The sequence below is a fragment of the Buteo buteo genome, chromosome 13 (assembly GCF_964188355.1).
Source record: "Buteo buteo chromosome 13, bButBut1.hap1.1, whole genome shotgun sequence".
Classification (NCBI taxonomy): domain Eukaryota; kingdom Metazoa; phylum Chordata; class Aves; order Accipitriformes; family Accipitridae; genus Buteo; species Buteo buteo.
Genome location: NC_134183.1, coordinates 14,740,767 through 14,759,349, shown reverse-complemented (window position 1 = coordinate 14,759,349; position 18,583 = coordinate 14,740,767). Strand labels below are relative to the sequence as shown.

At 38.8% G+C, this 18,583-nt stretch overlaps 1 protein-coding gene across 1 annotated transcript in view; it reads left to right on the top strand.

Moving 5' to 3' along the window:
• MYH10 (myosin heavy chain 10) overlaps positions 1-18,583 on the top strand; it is a 104,662-nt gene that overhangs the window by 79,344 nt on the left and 6,735 nt on the right. The window contains exons 16-34 of the mRNA XM_075044849.1: positions 1,067-1,260; positions 1,532-1,653; positions 1,979-2,048; positions 2,148-2,308; positions 2,918-3,026; positions 3,109-3,240; positions 4,130-4,336; positions 5,567-5,704; positions 6,241-6,364; positions 8,596-8,767; positions 9,514-9,726; positions 9,826-9,970; positions 11,412-11,618; positions 12,702-12,806; positions 13,878-14,030; positions 14,370-14,618; positions 15,177-15,389; positions 15,895-16,107; positions 17,435-17,596. Of these exons, the coding sequence (XP_074900950.1) occupies positions 1,067-1,260; positions 1,532-1,653; positions 1,979-2,048; positions 2,148-2,308; positions 2,918-3,026; positions 3,109-3,240; positions 4,130-4,336; positions 5,567-5,704; positions 6,241-6,364; positions 8,596-8,767; positions 9,514-9,726; positions 9,826-9,970; positions 11,412-11,618; positions 12,702-12,806; positions 13,878-14,030; positions 14,370-14,618; positions 15,177-15,389; positions 15,895-16,107; positions 17,435-17,596 (3,089 nt within the window). The remainder of the gene's footprint in view (positions 1-1,066; positions 1,261-1,531; positions 1,654-1,978; positions 2,049-2,147; positions 2,309-2,917; positions 3,027-3,108; positions 3,241-4,129; positions 4,337-5,566; positions 5,705-6,240; positions 6,365-8,595; positions 8,768-9,513; positions 9,727-9,825; positions 9,971-11,411; positions 11,619-12,701; positions 12,807-13,877; positions 14,031-14,369; positions 14,619-15,176; positions 15,390-15,894; positions 16,108-17,434; positions 17,597-18,583) is intronic.

Sequence of the window (18,583 nt, the reverse complement as noted above, 5' to 3'; positions counted from 1 at the left end):
CAAAACTAATTCTGGTAGCACAGCATAATTCCCTCTGCTTTGGTTTGAATGAATTTGAAGATAACTTCACCAAATTTAAGTTGTAGCCTACATACAGTTGCTTCTTTCTGGCTGGCCAGCTTGGATTTCATGGAGAACCAATATATGTTGTGTATTTGCTCAGCACTATGAAGTGCTGACTATAATTATTAAGGTGTTAAGCCACCTGTGTAACTTTTTTGCGAGCTGTTTAAATAATTGTTGATGTGCACATGGAATCATGTTCATGTTTTTGGCCTAAAGGTTTTAATGATGGCAGTCAGATTTCTAATTTGTGCTTCTGAAGAAACCATAGAGATCCTTACCCAAATTGTTCAAAAAAAATCAAAGAAAAAGAATCTCTTTTCTGATGCTTTATGGCAGCTTTGAAGTGCTTTGGTGTGCAGTTTTCCTGTTTTGAAACTTGTCTTTTGGCTAGGGAGGTCTTTGCAGTTGTATATAAAACTTGGAAGAATTCTTCAAAATAGCAGACTAGCGGAAGTCTGGAAGATACCTCCCCGCCCCTTGTCACAGAAATAACACTATTTCCAACTCTTCTGTAAATAGTTATGCTTTCAAAACACTTTTGAATACTCAACAAAACTCAGATTTAATCTATATAATTACCATAAGTGACTCTTCATTTTAAGCAAATATGCACAGATGTCTAATTCCAAATGTTCAACCCAGAAATATTTTGCATTGTAAGAATTCAAATAATTGCCAATTTCCAGGCAGCTTTCTCTCTCTTGAAAGTTGACTTAAAGAAAATGGCTTTACTGGTCATGTAGAACTGCAAGTAAAGAGCTGGATATTTTAGTCTGTACCTACTAAAGCTACACTATTCTGCTGTATAAGTTTGTGGCTTTTGGTTCCACTGCTTCTGCACAGCATCCCTAGTACTTGCTGACTGCCTTGCCTACTGATGGCATCTTCTGTCATTTGTTCCGCAAAGCTTCTGCTGCTGCACTATTGCTCCTCTTTCTGCCCATCTTTATACCTAACAAATATTAAAATCCACTTAATTATTTTCTCTTGTCCTTCCCAGTGGATCGTATTGTGGGTCTGGATCAGGTCACTGGAATAACAGAGACAGCTTTTGGCTCTGCGTACAAGACCAAGAAGGGCATGTTTCGTACTGTTGGCCAGCTGTACAAAGAATCTCTCACCAAGCTGATGGCAACGCTCCGAAACACTAATCCCAATTTTGTTCGCTGCATCATTCCAAATCATGAAAAGAGGGTAGGTATTACAGACCACTCCTCTAATTCTTTCTTTTTATTAGAGTCTTTACATGCATTTTAACTTATGCATGCTGTCTATGTTTTCCTTTTGAAATCAGAAGCCAGGTTTCACAAAGTTTTCACACTGATCACAGATCTTCTCAGTATTCCCCCCACTTCTCCTTATTTAGACAGTTGACTTTGTAGAGGGTAGCCTGAGAAGCTTAAATTACAGCTTTTTATTAATACAAATTAAAAGACTAAAAATCATGCTTGTTTTGTTTGTCCAGGCTGGAAAACTGGATCCACATCTGGTTCTAGATCAGCTTCGTTGCAACGGTGTTTTGGAAGGAATAAGGATTTGTCGACAAGGATTTCCAAACAGGATAGTGTTCCAGGAATTTAGGCAGAGGTAACAGCAGGAACAGTCTTTTGAGTTTTTATGATATAAAGTTCCTTGTTAAATAATTGAAGACACACCCCTGCCCCCTCCCCCACCCAACTGGAAGAAAATTTAGAACCATGTGTGAGGTCTTGAAGTGGCTTGAACTTCAAGCACTTAAATACTACAAGTTTATTCTGAAGACAGTAGGGAAGGGGAAACATTCTGAAATGGACTACTGGAAAAACTTTCTGGAGAAATTCCTTAGCTGTGCCCTTGATAACTATAGCTTTATGGGTTTATAATAATGTAGTTTATTGTTGAATGTAAAGGTGTTTTTTCATTTGGCTTAAAGGTATGAGATCCTTACTCCCAATGCAATTCCAAAAGGTTTTATGGATGGTAAGCAAGCCTGTGAGCGTATGGTAAGTATTTATATCTAAATATTGTTAAAACATTGAAAAGTTGAAACAAAAATGGTCCTTTTCTTGATGTAAAAACAATGTGCTTCCCTGTCCATTTAGATCAGAGCCTTAGAGCTGGACCCCAACTTATACAGAATTGGACAGAGCAAGATCTTTTTCCGAGCTGGTGTCTTGGCACACTTAGAAGAAGAACGAGATCTGAAGATCACAGATATTATCATCTTCTTCCAGGCAGTCTGTAGAGGATACCTGGCTCGGAAGTATGTGTGCTTTTATGGTTTGATCTTCTCGTCATCTGAAGTCTCTTTGATAGGGAGCTATGCCTTAAAACTTCCGTTTCAGGAAAGACTTTCTTAGTGTGTTGCCTGATAAACTGTAGTTGTATCCAGGGTGTTAGGTGAATTTTTGCCTAATAAGAATTTGCACTTTCATTCCTTAACAATATCTTCTTTCCTTAATCTTGCCTTTGTGACACATGCAGCCGTTTACAGTATAGCTAGTGGCTGCAAAAAATCTCTCCTCCTGCTCCACTGGAGGTTCTTAGAGGTACTCTGGAAAGCTGCTTTTATGAAATTAAGGGACAGTTCAGCATAAAATCCATCCTGATTTTATCTTTTTAAGAGAAAAGTCTGCTAAGACTAAGAACAAATAGCATTTGTAAATAATGTTTTGAAAATGGTGAATCCAGCTCTTGCTCTGCCTCTTCGTATAAGGAATGAGTACTCATAAATCAGTGTAGCCACTCAAAGTTAAAAATAAATCTATTTATGGTCTGCAAGTGTTCTAGGGTTGGGTAACCTAAAAATTAAGAACATGGACAGTTGATCAGCAGTATTTAACACAAAATATTTTGCTCTTTCTGTTTTCAGGGCCTTTGCAAAGAAACAACAGCAACTGAGTGCACTGAAAATCCTGCAGAGGAATTGTGCTGCATATTTGAAACTTAGGCACTGGCAGTGGTGGAGAGTCTTCACGAAGGTTTGTTATATTTTGTGACTTTCTTTGATGCCTGTAAATAGGTGAATACATGTTCTCACTTCTTCATTTCAAATCTTTGCAGGTGAAGCCTCTTCTTCAAGTCACTCGTCAAGAAGAAGAACTTCAAGCCAAGGACGAGGAGCTAATGAAGGTGAAAGAAAAACAGACAAAAGTGGAGGCGGAACTTGAGGAAATGGAAAGGAAACATCAGCAGGTTTGTGTCCAAGATCAGCTTTTGATATCTAGGATGTGAATTGCACTATATCCCATGTGAGGGAGCCATGTTGGGAAGACACTTGTGAGCAAAAGCACTGACAATCAGGCAAGCAAACTCCTTTCACACTCAGCTAAAACCTGGAATAGGAACATGTAGTATGAGCCATTCCTCTAGGAATGCAGAAGTATCATGTTAATAAAACTAAACATCTTTTTGGCCTTTCCTAGTTTGCAGAACTTAAGTAGCAGTGTCATTGGCCTTCTCAGATGTGTTTTCAGGGTAGGATAATTCTGTGGTGTGTATGTGCTGTATAAGATGTGGGGAAGCAATTACGGCAATTATTGGACAAAACTGAAAATAGATTTATGCTGATAAGTAACATTGATATCAATTTAAAGAAGAGCTGAAAGACTTGTCAGTAAAGATAGATGTGTATTTATCACTATGGTAATTTTGAGACATGATAGAACTGGGATGGATATCTAGAAGGGCAAAGCATCAGTTCCTATTGATAAAAGGTCTGGAAGGCATGGCCTAGGAATGTAGGGATGAGTTCAAGGAACAGTCCAGGAAACAGGTACTTCTCTCATCTTTCTGCTGCTGGTAGAATGGGGCTGGTGGAGTAGGTACAGTGGGATTTGTTCCTTAAATTGGGAGGACAAGTGAGTGAATATTGCTGTAGCCCTATCGTGAAAGCTGGTGTCTTCTGGACTGCTGAAAAAGCTCTCTGCTAAAAGTCTTTGGTTTTGGATGTTGGCCAGGGAGTCAAGAATTGGAGCAGAACTTGGCCTTTAAGTAACTTTGTAGTTGTCATATGTATAATCTCTCATGAGAGGCTTTGAAATGTCATTTTTACTGCTTTACTACCTTTTGTGTATATTTGCAGCTTCTAGAAGAGAAGAACATTCTTGCAGAGCAGCTACAGGCTGAGACAGAGCTCTTTGCAGAAGCTGAGGAAATGAGGGCTCGCTTGGCTGCCAAAAAACAAGAGTTGGAAGAAATTCTCCATGACTTGGAGTCCAGGGTTGAGGAGGAAGAGGAAAGAAACCAAATATTGCAGAATGAGAAAAAGAAAATGCAGGGCCATATTCAGGTATGCTTCTTGGTAACTGGAAATGGAAAAGGATGCAAACAGGGCAGTTAAGGATGGGGAAGCTCCCTCAACATCTCTATGGCACAGAGGAATTTAGCTCTTTAGCACCATGTGTGGAATAAAATAAATTTGAATTTTTTTCTCTTTTCCTGTGTTCAGTGTGTTTAGCTTCTTGTGGTCTTCAGGCATATGAGGGTGAGGAAAGAAAAAGAAAAGTCAGAATGCCCTGTTGGTAGCTATAGTACATGCAAATAGAGTATTAAAGGTAGTAAGCACTTTTGAGTGGGGAGGAACCGAGAATGACTGCATGGGGCTTACCTGCTTTCTTATAGAAACAAAGACTGATGGGATGATGTCACGTATGAAAGAAATGTTCCTTCTTGACTGAAATCCAGTGAATATCATAAAGAATATTACTTCTTCGAATTTTACAAAACTAAGGCAGCTTCCATCTCCTCCAAGTTACTTGTTTGTTTTTTTGTTTTTTGTTTTTTTGTGAAAATCGGATGATTTGGATGCTTCCTTTTTGAATAACGGGGACCTTGAAAAAGGGAATACCTGAGAACTTATCTGTCTTTCCAAATATTCAAGGTACTTGAAGGGGAAATAAACCACACATCTCACAGCTCTTGATCCCTTTTAGTAAGTGTCTATTCATATGTGGCTGAGAATCTTATTTAAAACCACGAATGAATAGAAGCACAATACATTATTGCTTTTCCAGTTGTATCTAGTTATTTGTGCCAGTATCTGAACCATTTCAGCTGTAATATTGAGATCTGGACTCATACTGAAATGAGGAGATGTGTTTCCTTTGGTGTCTCTTCCTACACACTTTTATACCAGATGCCCTATTCAGATGCAGTATGTCAGGAAGGCTTTGACAGAAAGCCTGATCAGATTTACTTGTCATTAAGTAGAATTTCTTATTTTATGTTCAGAATTAGGAAGGTGAAAGACTGGTGAAGTGAGTGTATGTTTCCTAGACAGAATATTTCAGCCAAAGCTGAAATACAGAGCATAAAAATTTCCATGTGTATCACATGGCCCTTAATTTCATTACCAGATCATTGATACTATAAATGAATCTAACAAACCAAATGCATTTTTAGTGTTAGTTAGGGCAGGTGGCTTTTCAAAATAATACATCTTTTTCACCAAGTTTAAAAAAAAAAAATTAACACATGGGTAACCTGGAAAATGCACAGATGCAATTGCCTTTCTTCCCAGGACCTAGAGGAACAGCTTGATGAGGAGGAGGGAGCTCGACAGAAGTTGCAGCTTGAAAAAGTGACAGCTGAAGCTAAGATCAAGAAGATGGAGGAAGAGATCCTACTGTTGGAGGACCAAAATTCCAAATTTTTGAAGGTGAGACCAGTATGCGTGGTGGATATTCTGTGCATAAGTAATAGTAGTGCCAAGTGATAGCTCTCAAAACACTTGAGACTGCTGTTACATTATCTATAAAGTTTGTACCTGAATACTTGTGGGGTTTGAACAGGTTAGAGATTCTTTTGAACTGACCTTCAAAAAGGAGGTATTTGTCTGCATTCTCTCCAGTTTCACGAGTCTTCCGAATCTAAGAGCTGGAACCGATGTTTATCATAGCTACCATTGTTCTTTGCAAACAGATTTCCAAAAGTATACAGCAAATGCTGTCCTAAAACCAGGCCTCCTGTGTGTTAAATTCCAAGTCTTACTTTCTTTGAAAACAAATGTTCATGTTTCTATACTATTCCAATTGATCCTTAATATTGACAGGTCAATCACTTGAAATAAAATCTGTATTATATATGTTGTATGAGACCTCTATATGAATTTTGTATATTCAGTTATTTGTGCTGCTTGGAGACTCTTCAAATTGTCTTTTAGAAGTCATTCTTTGTCCCCTTTCTCCTAACTAGGAAAAGAAGCTGATGGAGGATCGAATTGCTGAATGTACTTCTCAGCTGGCTGAAGAAGAAGAAAAGGCCAAAAACTTGGCCAAACTTAAGAACAAGCAGGAAATGATGATCACCGATTTGGAAGGTTTGTTCTTACTATATTTGCCTATTAACAGGTTGGACATCATGCTAGAAAGGAATGGATCACTTATTATAACGTATGCAGTATCTGGTCCAGTCTGCTAAGTGTAACCTTATATGTAGATGCCTTAACAGCTGTTACTTTTATCTAAATCTTGAATGAAATTTGTGTTGCAAGACTTGTTGCATCTGGCTGCTCAGTCTTTCTCATGTTTAACTTGTTAGGTTTTCATTTTTGAGAATCCATTTCATTTATAGATGCACTCAGAAATTCAAGTCGTTGCATGCATCCCTTTAGTAACAAGGTAAAACATCTGTCTCTTGGGAAGTTGCTACCTTTTCTATAATAACACCTTAGAACAGCATATTTCTGGAAAAATGTTAATAGGCATTCATTAAGCTTCCGATATTTTTTGAATAAGCAAATCTGAATTGTTTTGCTTTTCTTAATGCTTCATTTATCTAAAATGGTTCCATTTTTTTGGCCATTTGTTTGATTGTTTTGCCTGTGTTGTCACAGGCTAAACTAGCCCTATATGTGACCTTTCTTGATTTTATGTTTTTGTAAATTACTTATGGCTGTAAATAGCTGTTGTGCAACAGTAATAAACTGCCAAGTCAAAGTTGCAAAATATGAGGCAAAGTTGCTCTCTATGCCCTAATTTGGAAATAGTTTTTTCACTTACTGTATTATGTCCTCTTTTCCTACGTATTTTAAAACTGATATGCTTATGGAAGAATACCAAAGTTTAATCTTATCTCTATAGGAAGGTATTGAACTAATAGGGATAGTAGGTGATTGATGTACCTTTTCTTTAAAAATTGTATTGAGAGACCCTAAGATGGGCATAATTAAGTTTTACTCACTGGAAAATAATGCTTGAGTAGTTGTGTGCTTAAATCAGGCCTAGTATTTCTGAAGATGCTTGACAGATGTGTTTGGTTATGGTACCATTCCAAGACTGATGACCTTAGAGAAATGGAAATTAAAGCTTAAATATAAGGCATGCAATTTCTTGGCTAGTAAAGCACAGTCAAATGATATTTACTCTTGGAGATGACTCAAGAAGCCATTAAGGTCTCTCTCTGCTAGGGTCTGGGCACTACTGGGCACCGATATTTGGGAAAAAAAAAACCCCAAACCTAATTCAGTTTATTATGAACTTTGTCAATTAAAATTTGAGTCTTATGACACTGTTCTAACTGTCACTCACTGGAAATATAATGTAAAAACAGGGGGGAAAGTGCTATTTTTTTTGAATGAGGAACTGTTTAGAGAAAAATTTTGTTACTTTATATTGTCTAGAAAATCCCAAATAGCCATGGGTGGCTCTAAAAGATGATTCTTGAACATGGCTCCCTTTCCAAATAGAAGATGATGTCCTGATCCAGTAGCAGGCTTATAAAGGGTGTGAGAGAAATCTTTGCACTGAGGACGCACAAAGTATTGAACAAATCTAATAACTTACATTTATGCTAATGAATTTAGAATTGTGCTAATGCTATGCTAAGCAAAACCTCCCTGTGACTTGAATATTACATACCTGGTTATTAGCTAACTGTAAACAATGCAGCTAGGAACAATCAGACAACAGGCAGATCAATTAAATGTCTTTTATTGCTGTGGCACTGATAACTGGATGGTTTTCACAAAGATATACCTTAGGGCAGGACATCTTGGCTACACAACTAAATTACTGGAAGCTATTGGGGTTGCAGAGTCTTGCTAAATATCGATGGGATGTGAGTTAGTGGCACAGATACTTGCAAAAAACAGTTTATCCAAGTTTTCTTCAAGCTATACTATTTTCCAGTAGACTTTTTGGAGTCTAGCCTAGCCCTTCCAAAACTATGCAAGCCATCATTTTTTCCAGTCTATAGCTGATCTTCATTTTTGAATCTTGATGTCTGTGATTATCTGGCCTAGCAGCTCAAATTGCTCTTCTCTTAGATCCCACTCCTTATTTTGTATTAAGACGAGGTTATGCTTCTGTTCCCTTATTTTAAACTTTTTTCTCCAGTCATTGAATTTCTTGAATTTCTATCTAAATCATACAGTTCTACTTTGCTGTTTCATCTTTCCCAGTCAGCCTTCTAGCTGCAGACTGGAGAAAGAATTGACACAGTATAAATTAAATTTCCCACCCTTCCTGCCACCCCATGGCCCTTCTCCCAAACCTTCTGAGGATGACAAGAGAAAAACTTGCGTATAAATATAATTCTTTCCTTCCTTAGAGCGCTTAAAAAAGGAGGAGAAGACCCGTCAAGAATTAGAAAAAGCTAAAAGAAAACTTGATGGTGAAACAACAGACCTACAGGACCAAATAGCTGAGCTGCAAGCCCAGATTGAAGAACTGAAGATCCAGCTGGCCAAGAAAGAGGAAGAACTGCAGGCTGCTCTTGCTAGGTCAGAGCACAATGGTGCTTATGATTACAAAGTGTGGTAGGAACCTGCTTTCCCAGACAGAATTTCAGTTGACTGCAAACACATCAGAAATGAGAATGTTAAAGAAGCCAACTCATGTTTGTACTAGAGCATCTCTAGGCACCTGTGCTGTGTGTAGACATGGCAAAAAAGATAATTCAGTGTTTTATCAGCATCATTGCTCCACAAAGCTGCAAAAAAGAAGTTTCACCAGGGTATAATAGCGTTTGGGCTCTCGAAGCTTTTTTAGTCTCCCAGAGTTCAGCCTCAGGAGGGAAAAAGCATGTAATTCTCAGTGAACCTTCTTAATAGACTACTTTCTATGATTGGGTAGGACGGATGTTATCAAGATTTGTGTGGTAGTCTTGCAGTCACATGTTATGATATAAGCTAAACACCTTCTGTATTTTTTGAGCAACTATAATTTTGCAGGAAGAGAAAATTCTACAGACGGTGCATTTTTGGGACAGTGTTGAGATCTACAAAATTGGAATACTTGAACATAAACTTGAAAGCTTGATCATTCTGGTACTGCCTCTGTAGTACCTGGTCAGGATCTTGAGAATAACAGTAGTGGTCTTCTGTCTATGAAGTTTTAGAAGGTCTATTTTGTTCTAGTGGAAAAGTTAAGATTTCATTTATATACATAATTTAAATAATGCTAGACCATTATGAGAAGAGATCTGAAGCTATGAAATATCATTAACTGTTGTGCCTCTGTTTAACAGAGGTGATGAAGAAGCAGTTCAGAAAAACAATGCACTGAAAGTGATAAGAGAGTTGCAGGCTCAAATTGCAGAACTCCAGGAGGATCTTGAATCTGAGAAGGCATCACGCAACAAAGCAGAAAAGCAGAAAAGAGATTTAAGTGAAGAATTGGAAGCTTTAAAAACTGAACTGGAAGATACCTTGGATACCACTGCAGCACAGCAAGAGCTGAGGTAGGATCTTAGGTCTGTGTAACAAGGCACATTAAAATTGATCTTTAATTTACGGAAGACTAAAATGTTGATTTTGATAATCCTTGATGCTTCCTCTAGGACAAAACGTGAGCAGGAGGTGGCTGAACTGAAGAAAGCAATTGAAGAGGAAACCAAAAACCATGAAGCACAGATCCAGGAAATCAGGCAGAGGCACGCTACTGCCCTGGAAGAGCTCTCTGAACAACTTGAACAGGCCAAAAGGGTGAGAAGAAAATGAATTACAGAAATACGCTTTTCTGCTTCAGGACTTTTTATAAGTACCCTGGTTGTGTGGTCCCTTCCACTGACATCTGCAGAGCTAAGTTGTCCTCTCTACATGCATAACAACTGCAATTGAATCAAATACATCATGCTGGTTTGAATATATTGCAACTATTAGACAGTCTTGGCCTCTGTCTGGAAAGGATTCGTTAGACTTGGAAATGGTGCACCTAGAGATAAACCATGTAGTACTCCTGTAGGAATTCTAGAGCAGTCCACTTGCTTATTTGGTGAAAAGCAGTTCTCTGCATGAGTGAACTGCAGAGTGCTTCCATATAAGGTAATTTTAATGTCAGCACTCACAAATAACAAACTGTGAGTGCAGGTAGTGTAAAAGTTCTTCCAGCCACTCTTAACTTCATGCTTGTACTGTGACTTCCAGTGCAAGATATCTGTGGAGTATCTTGCTAGTTTGCACAGCTGTATTGTGTTCTCTGGTAACCACCACCAGAGCAGGCAGGAGGAGGCACACCTGGGTAGCATGGTTCCTACTAATGTAGCTTGAGTGTCTTGTTCAAAAGCAGAATTATTCCAACACTGCCAAAAAAAAAAAAAATTCTTTAGTTTGTGAAATTATAGTTTTGGTAATTCACAAATGTATGTGTGGACAGTTCATATACTGTAGTAATATTTTTATGTAGGGAATGCTTTGCAAGCTTCCTTAGTATTTTAAACTAAACGAGAAACATAGTAGTTAAAGCTGGTGGAAATCGTAGTTTAGTCACCGGAAGATCTTATGCATGTCTTCTGCTCCTTATTCATTAAATATTCTCAATAAGAGCATGAAAAGATGGAAAAAATACCCTGCAATCTTAAACAAAGGTCTTGTGATAAGATGATGTCAGTTCTGGTGATATAGTAAGAATGGTATTTAAACATCCCTTATGCCAATTATTACTTTTTTAAAAAAGGTTTTTGACAAATGTCAGTGCAGTGGTGAAAAGTGCTTTGTTATGCACTTCCAAGCTGCTATGCCTACTAAAATCAGGGCAGCTTTAGTTGATATCTTTCCTTTTATTTCTGTGAGATGAGCCATGCTGATCTGTTAATGGGCACATTCCTTCCTACTTACAGTGCTACTCAAACAGTCATTTTAAAGCACTGACGTCCCAGATCTTTTTGAATTCATAGAAGTATCTTCTGGTCATCACTGCTGCCTGTGATATCTGAGAGTGGAATAACCTGCATTAACTTAGTTGTTGGCCAACGTACACAGAATGTTACATGGCAGCATTTTTAAACACTCCCTACTTACAACTTGCTGAGCACTTGTTTTATCTTTGAACTTGTAAACCTGATTTGCTGGACTGAATATTTTTTTAGCAGAAAACTTTATTTGTATGTAACAAAGTGCTGAATATCTTTCCTTTTGTCTTTTCTAGTTCAAAGCAAATCTTGAAAAAAACAAGCAAGGCCTAGAGTCTGACAACAAGGAGTTAGCCTGTGAAGTGAAGGTACTGCAGCAGGTCAAGGCAGAGTCTGAACATAAGAGGAAGAAGCTTGATGCTCAGGTACAAGAGCTAACTGCTAAGGTCACAGAAGGCGAAAGACTGAGGGTGGAGCTGGCGGAGAAAGCTAACAAGCTGCAGGTAAGGCTGTATGGAAGTCCTAAACTGCTGAAAAATAGGCAAGAAACTAAAAGTCTTAACCCTATACAGAAATGGCTAGGAGAAACAACTTTCAAAGATGCAGCTAGGTCCACAGGAACTGAGCCTGTAGTTGACATGGGAGGTGACCTCACTCACGCACTTTCACATACTTGAGGGGCCTTGAAGTGGTGACATGCCTCAGGTGGAGATAGCTGGATAGCCATGACATTAATCCAGAACTTTTTGGGTTATGTGAGAATTATAGTGGCTTTTAAGTATGTGACTTCCCATCCTGGAGACCAAATCCTGTAGGAGGCTCTGCATAGTCAAGCTGCTGACAGGTGGCCTGTAGGTTTTTGGCTTGGATATGGAATTGAGTAGATAGGGCTGAGCTCATTCATGTGTGAGCAAAAATGTACTGATTGATGGTGGCCACAGGTTTCCTTTTGTGCTTCCAAGTTGGGAGCTTGGCGGATAGGGATTGCAAGTAAAGGCCCATTTTTCTGGGAAATGGAGAAAATAGGCAAAATGCAATCAGGGCTGTGTTTTAAACCACAGCAACGAGTACTTTAGGTAAATTGAGCTAAAGTACTTAAAAAAGGGAATGGCCCAGTTCTTTTTGGAGGAAGCTTTCGGGTAGTCTCTCACTGTGTATAAAAGTAACATAGCCTAAAATAGCAAGAGCTGGCACCTGGCAGTAACCTTTTCTCTTGCAGTGATGCTTTAAACCCAGCTGCCACCCTGATAATCCCTGAATTATTGCTCCCATAAAATATATAGTCCTATAATTAAAAATAGTATTTATATATGAATGCTGATATTGGAATGATGTGCTCTGCTAAATAGCATGCTTAACTCTTGTTATGTTATACCACTTAAGGTCCAGACTGACATCCAACTTGAAGTTTCTAGCCGAACTTCAGTGTTTTTAGCTTGTTGTCTCTCTCTGCTGGGATGTATTGTTGTCTTGCCATACCTGGAATTTGTTGAGGTTTTGTGTTCTGCAGTTCCAGCTCCCAGTGGGATTTAGGCTTTGCCGTGAGTCAGCTGCATGCTGTTACCTTTAGACTGCTTGCTTTGCAGAATGAGTTGGATAATGTCTCAAGTCTCCTGGAGGAAGCAGAGAAGAAAGGCATTAAGTTTGCCAAGGATGCGGCTAGTTTGGAATCTCAGCTTCAGGATACACAGGTGTGTGCGCGGTGAAGCTTGAACTTTGCACTGAAACTTTGTTCCTCATTGAAATGCTAACTGCATAACAGAAAATACATTTTCACTCACAGTTTGGAAAGTCCCTTGGGTAGAAGCTGTATTTCCTGTTGAAGTCTAGTGAAATGTGATATATAACGATTGCTCAGCTACCTGTTGAGCCAATTTTTCATTATCTAAGATTCACTACTTGCTAGATTATAGCCTTTCAGTTTCTCTTTTATATCTTAGTCTCTGTGGGAGATAAGAATTAAGTCAATAAAACCTTTCCAGGTAGAATGTTAATGTAAATAAGATCCTTGGGTTATATAAAGGCACAAGGGACAATACCGTGTCTTTTACTGACAGCTTAAGTTCTTACAGCTTAAGTTCAAACTGATGGTGTTTGGGTTTGAGTTAAATAATGCAGCTTTATGCATGTGTTCATCACTTAAATATACTCTTTTTTCCCCTGTATAAAATGCTAATGGTGACTACTTGAATAATGTTAATCATAATTAGAGAGGTCTGTGAGGAAAAGAATGGGGGAGAGGTGATGGTGGTTACACCTTTCATTAGTTTCCATTATGACAGAAGTTTCCACTGCCAAATTACAGCTATCTTTAAACTGACCTTTCTATTTAAGCAGTGCAGCAAAACTTGGAAGCATGCTGCCATTGCAGGATTTGCTGCTATATATTGTTCCCAGGTGGTTTAAAATAGGTACACTATATGCTCATCTGAAAGAAGAAATACAAATTTTGAAGCTGACTTCTGTGCTCGTCCCTTTAAAGACAGAAAAGTGCCATCCACTAACTTCTAGAACAGGCAGTGGCATGGATTCCCTGATCAGAAATATGCTTTATAGAGGTTTAAGTGTGCCCAAAATGAATGACCAGTTTTTGAAAACCCAAATTACAGATGTCTTCATAAGCATGTCCTTGTGCAAAAGTGCTGTGAGAAAAATAATCAAACCTGAAACTCCATATAGGGTAATGGATGGTGGTAGCCCCAGGCCACAGTTAACACACTATGAACCGAACTGAACTTTGAATATCTCTTTTTGTGTAACAGGAGCTGCTTCAGGAAGAAACCCGCCAGAAACTCAACCTGAGCAGTAGGATTAGGCAGCTGGAAGAGGAGAAGAACAACCTGCAAGAGCAGCAGGAAGAGGAAGAGGAGGCCAGAAAGAACTTGGAGAAACAGATGCTTGCCTTGCAGTCACAGGTAATTTGCTGTACAGGGCAGGAGTTCTGTAAGGCCTACACACTCCAGGTGAGATGAATTGGTGTCCTGAGCCTCTCAGAAAAATGTCATGTAATTTGCACATGTGCTAGACCTGATTTTGGAATAAAATTTCCAGTGGTGTTTCTTCATTGCAATGACAACTGATACAACTAGCTGCAATGTGCAGGACTTTCCCCTGCTTAGTATCCTGCTAGCTCACAATTTTTGTTACTTTAGCTAGCAATAACATCTATTTCTGGTTTGCTGTTTTGGACCTGATGCCTTTCTTTCCTTCTCGTGATGCACTAAGGAACATTATTTTCTTTTATTAAATTTCAGTTGGCTGATGCTAAGAAAAAGGTAGATGATGACTTGGGAACCATTGAAGGCTTGGAGGAAAATAAGAAGAAATTATTGAAGGACATGGAGTCCTTAAGCCAACGCCTAGAGGAGAAGGCAATGGCTTATGACAAACTGGAGAAGACAAAGAATCGCCTGCAGCAAGAGCTGGATGACTTGATGGTAGATCTAGATCATCAGCGCCAGATTGTTTCTAACTTGGAGAAAAAGCAGAAGAAGTTTGATCAGGTAGTCTAGTTTCCTGTCATCTTGCTGCTTTCTATGATTTTTAAATGGCATCTTGTTTATATTGTTACTGCATAAAATGAGCCTTGTATAAAGAAGGGTCTGAGTAGAGTACTGTGGTTATTGATAAATCTTTGTGAGCAGCTTGGCTTTTGTTAAGAGTAAGTTGTCACTTAAAATTTCAGTCAGCTAAATGCCAGCTTTGAGTCTTGTTAGATCAAGTAATAAGCTCTTTATATACAAAAAGGAAATTATATTGGAACAAAAACTTAAGACTATTACTGTAATCCCTCAAGATAGACTAAGAAAGGATGTGAAGACTGAAAGATGAAAATAATATAAAACTTATTTAATCTTGATTAGTAGCTTGCTTTCCTCATCTCATCCCAGAGTAGCTGTAGCTGTTTTCTTACTAGCACTTTGATCAAGACTGAAAGACTAGACAGCTTCTGAAGGCCAGTTAAACTTAGAGCATTAACCACTTCATTGACTAAAACACCTGAGGCAGAAAGGACCTGATTATAGAACTTATGAGATGGATTAATTATTTCTTATGTTCAGATGCTGGCAGAAGAAAAGAACATTTCTGCCAGATATGCAGAGGAAAGAGATCGTGCTGAAGCAGAAGCAAGGGAGAAGGAAACCAAAGCACTGTCTCTAGCTCGGGCTTTGGAAGAAGCCCTGGAAGCTAAGGAAGAATTTGAAAGACAGAACAAACAGTTGCGTGCAGATATGGAAGACTTAATGAGTTCTAAAGATGATGTGGGCAAAAATGTAAGTATGTTTCCACACCCTGTTGTGTTATATACTACATAGGGAATAACACAGGAAAACTACCTGGCAGGAGAAGTATATTTAACACAGAAATAGAACTTTTTGAAGCTGATTTATAACCCAGAATTCTGGAGGAATTTATGCTCAGAATAAAGGGTTGTCTTTATTAACATCAGGCCTCTTCAAAAGTTGTGAAGACATGGAGAGCAGAAGTTGCTGGCCAAATGACTAATGGCACCTGTGCTAGATTTAAAAGCTTATCTCACTACTACTTCTTTTTCTCTGTGTCATTACACAGCTCATCTCATAAATCATCTGCATAGATGTCTGTTGGGTTCTCTAATACAGACTTGGAGATGCTGCTGTGCCTGTTCTGATTCATTGTCCAATTCAGAGCATCACAAAATGTAGTGTACTGAGTTGATGTAATGTCTTATTTTGCTGTTAATAACTGTTGATGTTGAGATACCTGAAGGAGAGGGTCTGATTAATGTTTGTGGCTTAGGTCCATGAACTGGAGAAGTCAAAGAGAACTTTAGAGCAACAGGTTGAAGAGATGAGGACTCAGCTTGAGGAACTGGAAGATGAACTGCAGGCCACAGAAGATGCTAAGCTTCGTTTGGAGGTGAACATGCAAGCTATGAAAGCCCAGTTTGAGAGAGATCTGCAAGCCAGAGATGAACAGAATGAAGAGAAAAAGAGGATGCTGGTTAAACAAGTATGTCTATTTTACTGTAATTCATAGTGAAAAGGGCGTGAGGAACTTGCCAAAGCTCTGTGGCTTCAGTGATAACTTGCTACCAGAAAAATAAAACTCTTTGCTTAAAGTTCCCATCCTATAGAAATCCCAAGCACTGATCTTTGTTACTGTTTGTAACAAACAGTAGAATAGGTCTTGTTGAGGACTGGCCACTGTTAACTGTTAGTGTTAGTCTGCTACTGATGGTCCTCCAAAAACACTCAATGTGCAAGCAGAGGTTTGGCTAGTGCTGCGTGGGTGTATTTCAAGGACAGGGGTACGTTATTTGGACTTTCAAGCCCATCCTATGTGATGTACAGGAACTAATCCATGGATGCTGAGATAGACTGAAAGACTGTAATTAAGTAAACAGTTTCCTAAATGAAAATTGTGGCAAAGATTCCAGATTTGCCAGACTTGAGAATTCCAGTAACATAAAGCAGATCAGAAGAGCCTTAAGAAATGCCTTTAATATCTCATGCTTGTGAGAAGATGGTTCTAAATTAACATTAAACTTTGAGGAAAAAGCACCCAATATTTCAAGATTTATCACAAGAAAACAAAAATGTACAATTACTGAGAATCAGCAATATGGAAGATCTCTTAGAAATAAGCATGGCCTGGAGGGCTTTTGAAGTTCATTGCAATGCAAATTTGCTATTATCTTGCACTGGACAAGAACTTTTGACCTAGCATGAGGAGGGAGGCTTGCTTCAAAACAAAATATATTCTTTAATGTTGCTAACCTGTCGCATTTCTGGCTCAGTTTTATTTTTGCATAAGTTTGACTTAGTTTGTGTTGGCTTACTGCTTAGTTACTTTTCTGTTTTGTTTTAAAAAGAAAAAGTTGTTGGTGTATAAATGCTAGTAGCACAGCTGTTTCAAAGAGAATGATTTCTGGGGTTTTTTTTCTTGAGAAAATGAGGTGATTCTGCTTCTTACTTTCCTCTTAGTGGTTCAGTCAGAATTAGTGTCATCTGCCTTAGAGTGATAATTAAATATGGATAGATGTGCTGGGCAAGAAGCTGATCCCTAAGTAGCTGAACAGATGAAATGGAAATGCTTCAGATGCTGAGCTACTGTCTTTGTTTTCCTTTTTGTCAGTTCAGAGATCTTTGCTTCCAATTTGTGGATTTGTTTTTGCCATCTGCAGTGTCTTCCCCTGCAGCTTGCATTCTGTAGTCTTTTCCAGTTGAGTAATGTTAATTCTGCTCTGTGAATGCCTTGTGGAGTCACCGACAATTTTGTTAGGATTCTGTTTGCTCCATTCCTGGAACTGAGCCTGTTAAATGCCTTGATTTCACAGGTGCGAGAGCTGGAGGCAGAACTGGAAGACGAGCGCAAACAAAGGGCTCTTGCTGTGGCAGCCAAGAAGAAAATGGAGATGGATCTGAAAGACCTGGAAGGTCAGATAGAAGCTGCAAACAAGGCTCGAGATGAAGCAATCAAACAGCTACGTAAGCTCCAGGTAGGCAGAGCTAATCAACTGAGCTGCTTTCTCTCCTGGTGACAGTCTGTCAAGGGTGTTGGTTTTCATTAAATACATTTGTAGCTTGAAGGCAAAAGGAGTATCAGACTCAACTATGCTGACACATGTCATAGAGTATCTGGCCTGAACTTACCACCTGCCCAAAAGTCCTCTCATCCTTTTGTTGGTAAGGAGTTAAGATTATCCCCCACGTACTTCTATTCAGTCGTCATCTTTTTCTTTATTTCAACACTTTGCATGAAGAGTTACTGAGTATTGCTTTCTAGGCTGCATTAAAATTTATGGTGGTTTGTGTCTTTGAATTTACTGATTTGAGCTCAGCTCTTGCTGACTGCTGCTTCCTCACCTTGTTGAACTTCTTAAGGCGTTTTCAGCCAAAAATGTTCCAGAGAAAAAGGAGGAGTAAATTTTAGTTGCTGGTAAAAAGGTCCAAGATGCCCATTCTTTTTAGTTTGGCAAGAAAAAAATGGTCCTTGTGTCAAGGATTTATTTCCCGTTCCCAGAAAAATATTCAACAATTGGTAGAGTTCAGTTTTGCCAAAAATTTTCAGTGTCATGGCCCAAAGCTGCAGGATTATGAGGCCATGGTAAGACTATGTAAAGCATACAGCAAGTTAAATTGCCTTTCTGCCCTCTCCCCTTTATTCTTTGGCAATCCTAATTCAAATCCTACCTCAACAGAATGAGGGCAATTCTGGAACTGAGCCCTGGATGAAGACGGAGCATAGGTTAAAGCAAGTAATGCTGGTACCTAGCGGCACCCCGCTTCTCTAGTCCAAGCGGACAGGACAGCTAGAGAGGTCATACATGATCTCTGTACACTTTCATACAAGCACCTGAAGTAAGTGGTCTCATGACTGGTGGTAGTCTAAAACTTGTGCAGATTAAGATCTCAGTCTGTGTTAACAGTGTTTCTTAAGGGAAGCGTAAGTATGTGCTTCTAGGTGTGCAAAATGGTGCATTGTG